General features: G+C 51.3%; 1 protein-coding gene across 1 annotated transcript in view; it reads left to right on the forward strand.

Moving 5' to 3' along the window:
- The first annotated feature begins 4,938 nt into the window (after positions 1 to 4,938).
- The window catches only part of LOC137306368 (protein cornichon homolog 2-like), a 27,431-nt gene continuing 15,972 nt past the window's right edge, over positions 4,939 to 16,397 (forward strand). Inside the window, exons 1-4 of the mRNA XM_067975522.1 lie at positions 4,939 to 5,023; positions 6,667 to 6,842; positions 14,495 to 14,607; positions 16,047 to 16,190. Coding sequence (XP_067831623.1) covers positions 4,939 to 5,023; positions 6,667 to 6,842; positions 14,495 to 14,607; positions 16,047 to 16,190 — 518 coding nt within the window. The remainder of the gene's footprint in view (positions 5,024 to 6,666; positions 6,843 to 14,494; positions 14,608 to 16,046; positions 16,191 to 16,397) is intronic.

The following is a 16,397-nucleotide window of genomic DNA, read 5'->3' on the forward strand; positions in this document are numbered from 1 at the left end:
GGGTATATTATAGGGAATAGCAGCCCCTGTGTATATTATAGAGAATAGCAGCCCCTGTATATATTATACGGAATAGCAGCCCCTGTGTATATTATAGGGAATAGCAGCCCCTGGGTATATTATAGGGAATAGCAGCCCCTGTGTATATTATAGAGAATAGCAGCCCCTGTGTATATTATAAAGAATAGCAGCCCCTGTGTATATTATAGGGAATAGCAGCCCCTGTGTATATTATAGAGAATAGCAGCCCCTGTGTATATTATGGGAATAGCAGGCCCTGTGTATATTATAGAGAATAGCAGCCCCTGGGTATATTATAGGGAATAGCAGCCCCTGGGTATATTATAGGGAATAGCAGCCCCTGTGTATATTACAGAGAATAGCAGCCCCTGGGTATATTATAGGGAACAGCAGCCCCTGTGTATATTATAGGGAATAGCAGCCCCTGTGTATATTATAGGGAATAGCAGCCCCTGGGTATATTAGGGAATAGCAGCCCCTGTGTATATTACAGGGAATAGCAGCCCCTGTGTATATTATAGAGAATAGCAGCCCCTGTGTATATTATAGAGAATAGCAGCCCCTGGGTATATTATAGGGAATAGCAGCCCCTGTGTATATTATAGGGAATAGCAGCCCCTGTGTATATTATAGAGAATAGCAGCCCCTGTGTATATTATGGGAATAGCAGGCCCTGTGTATATTATAGAGAATAGCAGCCCCTGGGTATATTATAGGGAATAGCAGCCCCTGGGTATATTATAGGGAATAGCAGCCCCTGTGTATATTACAGAGAATAGCAGCCCCTGGGTATATTATAGGGAACAGCAGCCCCTGTGTATATTATAGGGAATAGCAGCCCCTGTGTATATTATAGGGAATAGCAGCCCCTGGGTATATTAGGGAATAGCAGCCCCTGTGTATATTACAGGGAATAGCAGCCCCTGTGTATATTATAGAGAATAGCAGCCCCTGGGTATATTATAGGGAATAGCAGCCCCTGGGTATATTAGGGAATAGCAGCCCCTGTGTATATTATAGAGAATAGCAGCCCCTGTGTATATTATAGGGAACAGCAGTCCCTGTGTATATTATAGGGAATAGCAGCCCCTGTGTATATTACAGGGAATAGCAGCCCCTGTGTATATTATAGAGAATAGCAGCCCCTGGGTATATTATAGGGAATAGCAGCCCCTGGGTATATTATAGGGAATAGCAGCCCCTGTGTATATTATAGAGAATAGCAGCCCCTGTGTATATTATAAAGAATAGCAGCCTCTGTGTATATTATAGGGAATAGCAGCCCCTGGGTATATTATAGGGAATAGCAGCCCCTGTGTATATTATAGAGAATAGCAGCCCCTGTGTATATTATAGAGAATAGCAGCCCCTGGGTATATTATAGGGAATAGCAGCCCCTGTGTATATTATAGAGAATAGCAGCCCCTGTATATATTATACGGAATAGCAGCCCCTGTGTATATTATAGGGAATAGCAGCCCCTGGGTATATTATAGGGAATAGCAGCCCCTGTGTATATTATAGAGAATAGCAGCCCCTGTGTATATTATAGAGAATAGCAGCCCCTGTGTATATTATAGGGAATAGCAGCCCCTGTGTATATTATAGAGAATAGCAGCCCCTGTGTATATTATGGGAATAGCAGGCCCTGTGTATATTATAAAGAATAGCAGCCTCTGTGTATATTATAGAGAATAGCAGGCCCCTGGGTATATTATAGAGAATATTTAAAAAGGGAGATAGAACCAGTCCAGGGAACTATAGACCAATTTGCTTAACGTCGGTGGTAGGAAAGATAATGGAATCCTTACTCAAAGATGCAATAGAAAAACATCTAGAAACCGAAAATATAATAAAGAATAGTCAGGATTTCAAAAGGGAAGGTCATTCTTGACCAAACTTAGTGAATTCTTTGAAGAAGTAACAGAAAGAGTAGACAAGGGGTAATGCAGTAGATGTAATATATTTGGATTTTCAAAAGGCCTTCGATAAGGTACCGCATTGTAGACTCATGATTGAGGTCAGAGCATGTGGAGTCAGGGGACAGGTAGCAGAATGGATAGCAAGCTGGCTACAAAACAGAAAACAGAGAGTAGGGGTTAAAGGCAGTTACTCAGACTGGTAGACGGTGGGAAGTGGTGTTCCACAGGGATCGGTGCTGGGACCACTGTTGTTCACCATTTACATTAACGATTTGGACTCGGGAATCTGAAGTACAATTTCAAAATTTACGGACGACACCAAATTGTGGGGTATAGTTAATACTGAGGAGGACTGCGACAAAATACAGGAAGACATTAATAAACTTGCAGAATGGGTGTGTAATTGGCAAATGAATTTCAATATAGATAAGTGTGAGGTGGTACATTTTGGTAGGAAGAATAAGGAGGCCACATACTGCTTGGATAATAAGAGTCTAAACGGGATAGAGGAGCAGAGGGATCTGGGGGTACAGATACACAAATCACTAAAAGTAGCGACGCAGGTTAATAAGGCCATAAACAGGCAAATCAAGCACTGGGGTTCATTTCTAGAGGGATAGAATTGAAAAGCAGAGAAGTTATGTTAAACTTGTACAGAACCTTGGTTAGACCACACTTGGAGTATTGTGAACAGTTCTGGTCTCCATATTATAGAAAGGATATAGAGGCACTGGAGAAGGTGCAAAAAAGATTTACCAGGATGATAGCAGAATTGAGAGATTATAACTATCAGGAAAGATTGAACAGGCTGGGGCTCTTTTCTCTAGAAAAGAGAAGACTGAGGGGTGACCTGATAGAGGTCTTTAAGATTGTGAAAGGGTTCGATAGGGTAGACGTAGAGAAGATGTTTCTAATTGTGGGGGAGACCAGAACTAGAGGGCCATAAATATAAGATAATCACTAATAAATCCAATAGGGAATTCAGGAGAAACTTCTTTACCCAGAGAGTGGTGAGAATGTGGAACTCGCTCCCACAAGGAGTAGTTGAGGGGAATAGAATAGATACATTTAAGGGGAAGCTGGATAAACACATGAGGGAGAAAGGAATAGAAGGATATGGTGATAGGGTGAGATGAAGAAGGGAGGGAGGAGGCTCGTGTGGAGCATAAACGCCAGCATGGACTAGTTGGGCCGAATGGCCTGTTTCTATGCTGTAGACTTGATGTAATAGCAGCCGCTGTGTAATATTCACAGACAGGCCTATCAGATGCTCCCCCATTCATATACAGGCCTGCTCTTCTTCCAATAGTGGCCGTGGGATCTTTTACATCCACCTGAGAGGGGCAGACGGGGCCTGGGTTTAACGTCTCATCCGAAAGACGGCACCTCCGACAGCACAGCACTCCCTCAGTACTGGCACCGGGAGAGTCGGCCTGGATTATGGGGCTCAAGTCTCTGGAGTGGGGCTCGAACCCACGACCTCCTGACTCAGAGGGGAGAGAGAGAGAGAGAGAGAGCCACTGAGCCATGACTGACCCTTCAAGGCACTTGAATGACCCTCCGGCCATTATGACAGAGGCAGTTTGCTCATTTTGACTGTGTGTCGGTTGGGTCCGGTGTTATGCACCGCATCGAGCTCAGACTAATCATCGGAAATGAATAATTAGTTTGGCTTCATCTGGGTAATTCAGAGGCTAGGATCGCTGCATGAGCACAGTGTGAAAAACTTTCTACCATCTGTTTCATAATCATTCTTAATGGAGACATTTTGCTATTTCGAACACAAAAGGGGCCACAAAAGTTAATTGGAATTGTGTGGTGTACAACAGTCTCCCAGGGGCATCTGGCAATGGAGAGCTTTCAAAATGGCAACATTGGGAATTTTCTATGATGGGAGTGAATGGGAAGGGGTTTGGTCCATTGGGATTCTATACAATGGGAGTGAATGGGAAGGGGTTTGGTCCATTGGGATTCTGCACAATGGGAGTGAATGGGAAGGGGTTTGGTCCATTGGGATTCTGCACAATGGGAGCGAATGGGAAGGGGTTTGGTCCATTGGGATTCTATACAATGGGAGTGAATGGGAAGGGGTTTGGTCCATTGGGATTCTATACAATGAGAGTGAATGGGAAGGGGTTTGGTCCATTGGGATTCTGTACAATGAGAGTGAATGGGAAGGGGTTTGGTCCATTGGGATTCTACACAATGGGAGTGAATGGGAAGGGGTTTGGTCCATTGGGATTCTGTACAATGGGAGTGAATGGGAAGGGATTTGGTCCATTGGGATTCTGTACAATGGGAGTGAATGGGAAGGGGTTTGGTCCATTGGGATTCTGTTCAGTGGGAGTGAATGGGAAGGAGTTTGGTCCATTGGGATTCTGTCCGTTTCTCCCACCAGTTCCTTGTTGATCCCCGAACCAGTGAGTTCCTCTCTCAGATGCTGGCTGGCCATCAGTCGGCTTGTACTGCACTTGCAATCTGCACTCACTGGAGCATTTAGCAGATTCCTAATTCCTCCCACTGTTGCTGTCGTCAAGTGAATTCACAAGACTGGCTGGACCACGTCAGTCAGATTAATGTGTGCTCCTATATTACAACGTTGACTGAAAAGGGGACATGACGAACCTTGACTGTTGTATCTCACTGGGGGCTGAAGAGACACTGGGGGCTGCATGTGTCCTTTTAGAAAAGTCTGTCAAGGAACATCATTTGCTTTCTCCTGGTGCAGCAGGAAAGAAAACAGCAAAGAATGGCACACGTACAGAATTCTTAACTACTATTTGTCCCTGTTGACACCTTCTTCCATTTGCTCCCATTCTTTCCCTCTCCAAAGGGTTTTTACCTCTCGCTCAGTGTTTTATAAATTTGCGCTCCCTTCCCGCCATTTTGGGCCCTCCCTTCCTGACTCTCGTTGGTCCCACTGTGGGCGGGTGCAGTCTGCGATCTCGTCTAATTGAGTACTAGTGAGTCCAGACAGTATACAGAATGTTCGACCATGTGGCTGTGTTCGAAGGTCGTGGGTTCGAGCCCCCGCTCCAGAGACTTGAGCCCCATAATCCAGGCCGACGCTCCCAGTGCCGGTACTGAGGGAGCGCTGCACTGTCGGAGGTGCCGTCTTTCGGATGAGACGTTAAACCGAGGGCCCCGTCTGCCCCTCTCGGGTGGACGTAAAAGATCCCACGGCCGCTATTGGAAGAAGAGCAGGGGGAGTCCTCCCCGGTGTTCGGGGCCAATATTTAATCCCTCAACCAACGTCACTAAAAAAGTAAGTACATAGGAAATAGGAGCAGGAGTAGGCCATTCGGCCCCTCGAGCCTGCTCCGCCATTCAATCAGATCATGGCTGATCTTTGACCTCAACTCCACTTTCCCGCCCGATCCCCATATCCCTTGGTTCCCCTCGAGTCAAAAAATCTCAGCCTTGAACATATTGAACAATTAAGTGTCTACAGCCCTCTGGGGTAGAGAATTCCAACAGCTCTGAGTGAAGAAATTCCTCAGTCTTGAATAGCCGACCCCTTATCCTGCGATTATGCCCCTTAGTTCTAGACTCTCCAGCCAAGAGGAAACAGCCTCTCAGCATCTACCCTGTCGAGCCCCCTCAGAATCTTATATGTTTCAATGAGATAATAATTCATCTCAGTGCTGTATGTGGGATCCTGCTGTGCAAAAAATGGCTGCCACATTTGTCCGCTTCATATTGTCAGGGTGATCCTGCCCCCTCACCCCCCGAATCGGTAGGCCGAGCACCACACTTAGGGCAATCGGGGTCTCGGTTTAAAGTCTCATCCGAAAAACGGCACCTCCGACAGTGCAGCACTCCCTCAGTACCGGCACCGGGAGTGTCGGCCTGGATTATGGGGCTCAAGTCTCTGGAGTGGGGGCTCGAACCCACGACCTTTGACTCAAAGGGGAGAGTGTGATTTGTGAGCCAACCCAGTTCATCACATGCCTGATCAGCCTTCTCCATCTAGGAACATAGGAACAGGAGGAGGCCATTCAGCCCCTCGTGCCTGCTCCGCCATTTGATAAGATCATGGCTGATCTGTGATCTAACTCCATATACCTGCCCTTGGCTCCATATCCCTTAATACCTTTGGTTGCCAAAAAGCTATCTCTCTCAGATTTAAATTTAGCAATTGAGCTAGTATCAATTGCCGTTTGCGGAAGAGAGTTCCAAACTTCTACCACCCTTTGTGTGTAGAAATGTTTTCTAATCTCGCTCCTGAAAGGTCTGGCTCTAATTTTTAGACTGTGCCCCCTACTCCTAGAATCCCCAACCAGCGGAAATAGTTTCTCTCTATCCACCCTATCCGTTCCCCTTAATATCTTATAAACTTCTGTCTCTCTCATTCTTTCCTTCCCTCTCTCCCGCACTCTATCCGTCTCTCATGCCCTGCTACCCTCTCTCTACCTCCCTTTCCCTCTCTCGTGCGTTCCTTCCCTCTATCTCACTCTATCTGTCTCTGTGCCTCTCTCTCTCTCTATTGTTCCTGTGTGCTCCTTCCCTCTATCTCTCTCTCCCCTCTCTCTCTCTCTCTCTCTCGTGCACTCATTTCCCCCTCTCTCTCCGTCGCCATCTCCTGTGCTCTGTTTCTCCCTCTCTGCTGGTCTCTCTCCCTCTCTGGCTATCCCTTGCGCTCCTCCCCACCCTCGCGCTCCCAGCGTTTAAGACGCTGGTAATTATGTTAACATTCATGTAAACGTTCTCATTATTTGCACAGTGGAAGAAGCTGCCTGCAGTATTCCAGCAAAGATTATTGAGAGGGACCAACAGACGACGGTCGACTCCCAGATGCTTATTGCCCTCTTTGAAATATTCACAAAAATTTCCCATTTCCTTTTGCTATCGTTAATAATCTCACTGTACATCTGCAAGGTCCCAACATGCAGGCCTCCTGTGGGATCCAGCCTCATTAGAATCAGAGGGAATGCAATACAGATCTTCATTATGGAGCTTCCCGGAGTCAATTAAAATTCTTACAGCCAATTTAATGCAAAACTAATCGCGGCCTCTCCCCATCCCCCTTCTTCCTGGTGTGTGAGAGACTGAGGGGGCGGCGGGGGGGGAAACCTGGGTTTTACTGGGGCTGCTGGAGAGCGATTTGAATCCCTGCCTCAGCCCATGTCCTCGGCTTAGATCTCCAATTCTGGCCTCTTGTCCATTCCCCCCCTCCCTTCGCATCCCGCCCCCCCCCACTGTCACCCCGACATTGGCGGCCGGGCCTTCAGCTGCCCAGGAACAAAGCTCTGGAATTCCCTCCCTAAACCTCTCCGTCTCTGTCGTCTCCTTTAAAACCTACCACTTTGACCAAGCTTTTCCTGCCCTTATGTCCTCCCGTCCATACCTCCTTATGTGGCTCGGTGTCAAATTTTGTCTGATAATCGCTCCTGGGAGGCGCCTCGGGACGTTTTACTACGTGAAAGGCACTGTTTAAATGCAGGTTGTTGTTGCTACTTGGAATTTTACAGTGCAGAAACAGGCCATTCGGCCCATCAAGTCCATGCCGGCGTTTATGCTCCACACGAGCCTCCTCCCTCCCTACTTCATCTCACCCTATCCTTCTATTCCTCTCTCCCTCATGTGTTTATCGAGCTTCCCCTTAAATGTATCTGTTCTATTCCCCTCAACTGCTCCTCGTGGGAGCGAGTTCCACATTCTCACCACTCTCTGGGTAAAGAAGTTTCTCCTGAATTCCCCATTGGATTTATTAGTGACGATCTTATATTTATGGCCCCCTAGTTCTGGTCTCTCCCCCCACAAGGGGAAACATCTTCTCTACGTCTACCCTATCGAAACCCCTTCGTAATCTTAAAGAAAGAAAGAATTGCCAAAAGAAAGATGTCCCAAAACGCTTTACAGCCAATGAAGTACCTCTGAAGTGTTGTATTGTAGGAAACGCAGCAGCCAATTTGCGCACAGCAAGATCCCACAAACAGCAATGTGATAAATGACCAGATCGTCCGTTTTATTGATGTTGGTTGAGGGATGAATATCGGCCCCAGGTCACCGGGGAGACCAGAACGGTGCTGTTTGCCTTGTTTTTGTTGTTCTTGCTACTTTTCCTTTCCTTGGACATGTTGTCGCTTCCCAAATCCGTGCCCATCTTTCCCACAACTCCGTGTTTGAATCCCTCCAATCAGGTTTCCGCCCCTGCCACAGGACTGAAACGGCCCTCATCGAAGTCACAAATGACATCCTGTGTGACTGTGACCGTGGTAAACTCTCCCTCCTCATCCTTCTCCCCCCTGTCTACAGCCTTTGACCCGGTCGACTCCACCATCCTCCTCCAATGCCTCTCCTCCGTCGTCCCGCTGGGTGGGACTGCCCTCGTCCGGTTCCATCCTTATCAATCCAGTCGTAGCCAGAGAATCTCCTGCAATGGCTTCTCTTCCCACTCCCGCACCGTTACCTCTGGAGTCCCCCGAGGATCTATCCTCGGCCCCCTCCTATTCCTCATCTCCATGCTGCCCCTCGGCGACATCATCCGAAAACACGACCTCAGATTCCACGTGTACGCTGATAACCCAGCTCGACCTCACCACCACCTCCCTCGACCCCTCCACTGTCTCTGATTTCTCACACTGCTTGTCCGACATCCAGTACTGGGTGAGCAGAAATTTCCTTCAGTCCCCTCCACAAACTCCGTTCCCTCGCCACCGACTCCATCCCTCTCCCCGGCCACTGTCTGAGGCTGAACCAGACCGTTCGCAACCTTGGCGTCCTATTTGACCCTGAGGTGAACTTCAGACCCCATATCCCCTCCATCGCCAAGACCGTCTACTTCCACCTCTGTATCATCGCCCCGTCTCCGACCCCGCCTCAGCTCATCTGCTGAAACCCTCACCCGTGCCTCTGTTACCTCCAGACTCGACTATTCCAATGCTCCCCTGACCGGCCTCCCATCTCCCACCCTCCGTAAACTTCAGCTCATCCAAAACTCTGCTGCCCCCCCGTATCCTAATTCACACCAAGTCCCGTTCACCCCCTGTGCTCGCTGACCTACATTGGCTCCCGGTCCGGGAACGCCTCGATTTTAAATTTTAATCCATGTTTTCAACTCCCTCCATGGCCCTCGCCCCCCCTCCCTATCTCTGTAACCTCCTCCAGCCCAACAACCCTCCGAGATCTCTGCGTTCCTCCAATTCTGGCCTCTTGCGCATCCCCCGATTTCCATCGCTCCACCATTGGCGGCCGTGCCTTCAGCTGCCTGGGCCCTAAGCTCTGGAATTCCCTCCCTGAACCTCTCCGCCTCTCTCTCCTCCTTTAAGACGCTCCTTAAAACCTACCTCTTTGACCAAGCTTTTGGTCACCTGTCCTAATATCTCCTTATGTGGCTCGGTGTCAGATTCTGTTTGATAATCGCTCCTGTGAAGCACCTCGGGACGTTTTACTACGTTAAAGGCGCTATATAAATGCAGGTTGATGCTGTTGTTGTTGTTCGGGGCAACTGAAGAGAATGGGGAAAGCATGAGGCGTCAGTGACGGTAGGCCAGAGTGGAGACAGGTGAGGGAATTGGTCAGCAGGTTAGAGATGAGCTGCCAGTCCCCACAAGGCAGCCATGTTTCAGTTCCAGGAGCCTTCACTGTGGGGCAGCATGTCCCCGTTACCTGCTCAGCCCAGTCGATGTTGAGACCTTTTCAATACCACCTGCGACCATCATAACAGGGTTAGATACACAAACTCACACCCAGCAACAGCACTGCTCCTTGTGGCCAATTGGAGGCCCCACTCTAGGCTGGGCCTCGCTCCCCTGTGTGTTAACACAGACTGGGCCTCACTCCCCTGTGTGTTAACACAGACTGGGCCTCACTCCCCTGTGTGTTAACACAGACTGGGCCTCACTCCCCTGGGTGTTAACACAGACTGGGCCTCACTCCCCTGCGTGTTAACACAGACTGGGCCTCACTCCCCCGTGTGTTAACACAGACTGGGCCTCACTCTCCTGTGTGTTAACACAGACTGGGCCTCACTCCGCTGTGTGTAAACACAGACTGGGCCTCACTCCCCTGCGTGTTAACACAGACTGGGCCTCACTCCCCCGTGTGTTAACACAGACTGGGCCTCACTCCCCTGTGTGTTAACACAGACTGGGCCTCACTCCCCTGGGTGTTAACACAGACTGGGCCTCACTCCCCTGGGTGTTAACACAGACTGGGCCTCACTCCGCTGCGTGTTAACACAGACTGGGCCTCACTCCCCCGTATGTTAACACAGACTGGGCCTCACTCCCCCGTGTGTTAACACAGACTGGGCCTCACTCCGCTGCGTGTTAACACAGACTGGGCCTCACTCCGCTGGGTGTTAACACAGACTGGGCCTCACTCCCCTGGGTGTTAACACAGACTGGGCCTCACTCCCCTGGGTGTTAACACAGACTGGGCCTCACTCCCCTGGGTGTTAACACAGACTGGGCCTCACTCCCCTGTGTGTTAACACAGACTGGGCCTCACTCCACGGTGTGTTAACACAGACTGGGCCTCACTCCCCTGGGTGTTAACACAGACTGGGCCTCACTCCCCTGTGTGTTAACACAGACTGGGCCTCACTCCCCTGTGTGTTAACACAGACTGGGCCTCACTCCCCTGTGTGTTAACACAGACTGGGCCTCACTCCCCTGTGTGTTAACACAGACTGGGCCTCACTCTCCTGTGTGTTAACACAGACTGGGCCTCACTCCCCTGGGTGTTAACACAGACTGGGCCTCACTCCCCTGTGTGTTAACACAGACTGGGCCTCACTCCATGGTGTGTTAACACAGACTGGGCCTCACTCCCCTGTGTGTTAACACAGACTGGGCCTCACTCCCCTGTGTGTTAACACAGACTGGGCCTCACTCCCCTGTGTGTTAACACAGACTGGGCCTCACTCCCCTGGGTGTTAACACAGACTGGGCCTCACTCCCCTGTGTGTTAACACAGACTGGGCCTCACTCCACTGTGTGTTAACACAGACTGGGCCTCACTCCCCTGTGTGTTAACACAGACTGGGCCTCACTCCGCTGTGTGTTAACACAGACTGGGCCTCACTCCCCTGCGTGTTAACACAGACTGGGCCTCACTCCCCTGGGTGTTAACACAGACTGGGCCTCACTCCCCTGGGTGTTAACACAGACTGGGCCTCACTCCGCTGTGTGTTAACACAGACTGGGCCTCACTCCCCTGCGTGTTAACACAGACTGGGCCTCACTCCCCTGGGTGTTAACACAGACTGGGCCTCACTCCCCTGCGTGTTAACACAGACTGGGCCTCACTCCCCTGTGTGTTAACACAGACTGGGCCTCACTCCCCTGTGTGTTAACACAGACTGGGCCTCACTCCCCTGTGTGTTAACACAGACTGGGCCTCACTCCCCTGTGTGTTAACACAGACTGGGCCTCACTCCACGGTGTGTTAACACAGACTGGGCCTCACTCCGCTGTGTGTTAACACAGACTGGGCCTCACTCCCCTGTGTGTTAACACAGACTGGGCCTCACTCCCCTGTGTGTTAACACAGACTGGGCCTCACTCCCCTGTGTGTTAACACAGACTGGGCCTCACTCCACGGTGTGTTAACACAGACTGGGCCTCACTCCCCTGCGTGTTAACACAGACTGGGCCTCACTCTCCTGTGTGTTAACACAGACTGGGCCTCACTCCCCTGTGTGTAAACACAGACTGGGCCTCACTCCCCTGTGTGTAAACACAGACTGGGCCTCACTCCACGGTGTGTTAACACAGACTGGGCCTCACTCCCCTGTGTGTAAACACAGACTGGGCCTCACTCCCCTGTGTGTAAACACAGACTGGGCCTCACTCCACGGTGTGTTAACACAGACTGGGCCTCACTCCCCTGTGTGTTAACACAGACTGGGCCTCACTCCCCTGTGTGTAAACACAGACTGGGCCTCACTCCCCTGTGTGTAAACACAGACTGGGCCTCACTCCACGGTGTGTTAACACAGACTGGGCCTCACTCCCCTGTGTGTTAACACAGACTGGGCCTCACTCTCCTGTGTGTTAACACAGACTGGGCCTCACTCCCCTGTGTGTAAACACAGACTGGGCCTCACTCCCCTGTGTGTTAACACAGACTGGGCCTCACTCCACGGTGTGTTAACACAGACTGGGCCTCACTCCCCTGTGTGTTAACACAGACTGGGCCTCACTCCACTGTGTGTTAACACAGACTGGGCCTCACTCCCCTGTGTGTTAACACAGACTGGGCCTCACTCCACGGTGTGTTAACACAGACTGGGCCTCACTCCACGGTGTGTTAACACAGACTGGGCCTCACTCCGCTGTGTGTTAACACAGACTGGGCCTCACTCCGCTGCGTGTTAACACAGACTGGCCCTCACTCCCCCGTATGTTAACACAGACTGGGCCTCACTCCCCTGTGTGTAAACACAGACTGGGCCTCACTCCACGGTGTGTTAACACAGACTGGGCCTCACTCCATGGTGTGTAAACACAGACTGGGCCTCACTCCCCTGTGTGTTAACACAGACTGGGCCTCACTCCCCTGCGTGTTAACACAGACTGGGCCTCACTCCACGGTGTGTTAACACAGACTGGGCCTCACTCCATGGTGTGTAAACACAGACTGGGCCTCACTCCCCTGTGTGTTAACACAGACTGGGCCTCACTCCCCTGCGTGTTAACACAGACTGGGCCTCACTCCACGGTGTGTTAACACAGACTGGGCCTCACTCCATGGTGTGTAAACACAGACTGGGCCTCACTCCCCTGTGTGTTAACACAGACTGGGCCTCACTCCCCTGCGTGTTAACACAGACTGGGCCTCACTCCCCTGCGTGTTAACACAGACTGGGCCTCACTCCACGGTGTGTTAACACAGACTGGGCCTCACTCCGCTGTGTGTTAACACAGACTGGGCCTCACTCCCCTGCGTGTTAACACAGACTGGGCCTCACTCCACGGTGTGTTAACACAGACTGGGCCTCACTCCGCTGTGTGTTAACACAGACTGGGCCTCACTCCCCTGGGTGTTAACACAGACTGGGCCTCACTCCGCTGTGTGTTAACACAGACTGGGCCTCACTCCCCTGGGTGTTAACACAGACTGGGCCTCACTCCACGGTGTGTTAACACAGACTGGGCCTCACTCCGCTGTGTGTTAACACAGACTGGGCCTCACTCCCCTGGGTGTTAACACAGACTGGGCCTCACTCCCCTGGGTGTTAACACAGACTGGGCCTCACTCCGCTGCGTGTTAACACAGACTGGACCTCACTCCCCTGGGTGTTAACACAGACTGGGCCTCACTCCACTGTGTGTTAACACAGACTGGGCCTCACTCCCCTGTGTGTTAACACAGACTGGGCCTCACTCCGCTGTGTGTTAACACAGACTGGGCCTCACTCCCCTGTGTGTTAACACAGACTGGGCCTCACTCCGCTGCGTGTTAACACAGACTGGGCCTCACTCCGCTGCGTGTTAACACAGACTGGGCCTCACTCCGCTGCGTGTTAACACAGACTGGGCCTCACTCCGCTGCGTGTTAACACAGACTGGGCCTCACTCCGCTGTGTGTTAACACAGACTGGGCCTCACTCCGCTGCGTGTTAACACAGACTGGCCCTCACTCCCCCGTATGTTAACACAGACTGGGCCTCACTCCCCTGTGTGTAAACACAGACTGGGCCTCACTCCACGGTGTGTTAACACAGACTGGGCCTCACTCCATGGTGTGTAAACACAGACTGGGCCTCACTCCCCTGTGTGTTAACACAGACTGGGCCTCACTCCCCTGCGTGTTAACACAGACTGGGCCTCACTCCACGGTGTGTTAACACAGACTGGGCCTCACTCCATGGTGTGTAAACACAGACTGGGCCTCACTCCCCTGTGTGTTAACACAGACTGGGCCTCACACCCCTGCGTGTTAACACAGACTGGGCCTCACTCCCCTGTGTGTTAACACAGACTGGGCCTCACTCCACGGTGTGTTAACACAGACTGGGCCTCACTCCGCTGTGTGTTAACACAGACTGGGCCTCACTCCCCTGGGTGTTAACACAGACTGGGCCTCACTCCGCTGCGTGTTAACACAGACTGGACCTCACTCCCCTGGGTGTTAACACAGACTGGGCCTCACTCCACTGTGTGTTAACACAGACTGGGCCTCACTCCCCTGTGTGTTAACACAGACTGGGCCTCAGTCCGCTGTGTGTTAACACAGACTGGGCCTCACTCCCCTGTGTGTTAACACAGACTGGGCCTCACTCCGCTGTGTGTTAACACAGACTGGGCCTCACTCCGCTGCGTGTTAACACAGACTGGGCCTCACTCCGCTGCGTGTTAACACAGACTGGGCCTCACTCCGCTGCGTGTTAACACAGACTGGGCCTCACTCCCCTGTGTGTGAACACTGACTGTGTTACAAAATGGCCGCACAGATTATTGGCCTCTCCTTACCCTATCTCCGTTGGCTGTTTCCTTACACGGGTGACCGACACACTCAGCGACTCCCAGGCAGCGGGAGGCACTCGCCAATGGCTTTGGACAAGTGTAATTCTGTTCATTCTTTTCCACTTCCTGTTTCAGCTGGTGCTTCCGGAATATTCCATCCATGGCCTGTTCTGTGTGATGTTCATGTGTGCGGGGGAGTGGGTGACGCTGGGACTGAATATCCCCCTGCTCTTCTACCATTTATGGAGGTGAGTCAATGGAAGCAGGAGAGGAGCCTCACATCACACGGACGGTCACCGTAACCGTGGCCTTCCACGCGGTAGCCATCTTGGCACGGTCCCTCTACACTGTCCCATCAAACACTCCCAGGGCAGGTACAGAGGGTTAGATACAGAGTAAAGCTCCCTCTACACTGTCCCATCAAACACTCCCGGGGCAGGTACAGGGTTAGATACAGAGTAAAGCTCCCTCTACACTGTCCCATCAAACACTCCCAGGGTCAGGTACAGCACGGGTTAGATACAGAGTAAAGCTCCCTCTACACCGTCCCATCAAACACTCCCAGGGTCAGGTACAGCACGGGTTAGATACAGAGTAAAGCTCCCTCTACACTGTCCCATCAAACACTCCCAGGGCAGGTACAGAGGGTTAGATACAGAGTAAAGCTCCCTCTACACTGTCCCATCAAACACTCCCGGGGCAGGTACAGGGTTAGATACAGAGTAAAGCTCCCTCTACACTGTCCCATCAAAAACTCCCAGGGTCAGGTACAGCACGGGTTAGATGCAGAGTAAAGCTCCCTCTCTGAGTTAAATTCATGGCGGGTTTCAGTTTTGTCGTGGGCCGTACTCTCGGTGGAAACTGAACTGGAAACTGCCTGACCTCCTTACAGCTGGAACTCATGGAGAGGCAGGGAGACTCCCAGAGGTCTGGGACGGATGAGAAATTAGGCAGATGAGGTGAAAGGAATTCTAGCCTCTCACCCGCGGGACGCAGAACCTTTGTTGTACTTTGCTTTTCGCTGCAGTCATACAGGGCCTTGGTGAGACCACACCTGGAGCATGGTGTGCACTTCTGGTCTCCTTACCTCAGAAAGGACATGCTTGCCATAGAGGGAGTGCAGCGAAGGTTCACCAGACTGATTCCTGGGATGGCAGGACTGTCGTATGAGGAGAGATTGGGTCGACTCGGCCTGTGTTCACTCGAGTTTGGAAGAATGAGAGGGGATCTCATTGAAACATCTAAAATTCTGACAGGGCTCGACAGACTGGATGCAGGGAAGATATTTCCCCTGGCTGGGGGGTCCAGAACGAGGGGTCACAGTCTCAGGATACGGGGTAGGACATTTAGGACCGAGATGAGGAGAAATTTCTTCACTCAGAGGGTGGTGAACCTGTGGAATTCTCTACCGCAGAAGGCAGTGGAGGCCAAGTCACTGAATATTTTTAAGAAGGAGCTGGATTTCTAGACGCAAAAGGCATCAAGGGGAATGGGGAGAGAGCGGGGAATATGGAATTGAGATAGAGGATCGGCCATGATCATATTGAACGGCGGAGCAGGCTCGAAGGGCCGAATGGCCTACTCCTGCTCCTATTTTCTATGTACCTCTCAGCATCTCCTTCACCTCTGTTTTGGTTGTTCCAATTGACTAAACTAGTAAGCCAAGCCTCTTCTTTTCTCTCTCTAGATACTTCCACCGTCCTGCAGATGGCTCAGAGTTGCTGTACGAGCCAGCGTCAGTGATGAGTGCAGAAATATTGAACTATTATCAGAAGGAATCATGGTGCAAACTCTCCTTCTATCTGGTCTCCTTCTTCTATTACCTGTACAGGTGAGAGGACAGGTGGGCCCCGCTCCCACTGAGAGGGCCAAGGGAGGGGAGGGGAGGATGGGGGGGGGGGGGAAAAACCATTCGCAAAGTGGAGCGGGGAGGGTGGAGCCCAGAATCGGAGAGCCGACTTGGCCGTCCTCTCAGCACCTGAGAGAGAAAGGTGAGATTATTGGAAAGTGAAATGCCGCAGATGCTGGAAATCTGGAA

The sequence above is a fragment of the Heptranchias perlo genome, chromosome 43, assembly GCF_035084215.1.
Source record: "Heptranchias perlo isolate sHepPer1 chromosome 43, sHepPer1.hap1, whole genome shotgun sequence".
NCBI lineage: Eukaryota > Metazoa > Chordata > Chondrichthyes > Hexanchiformes > Hexanchidae > Heptranchias > Heptranchias perlo.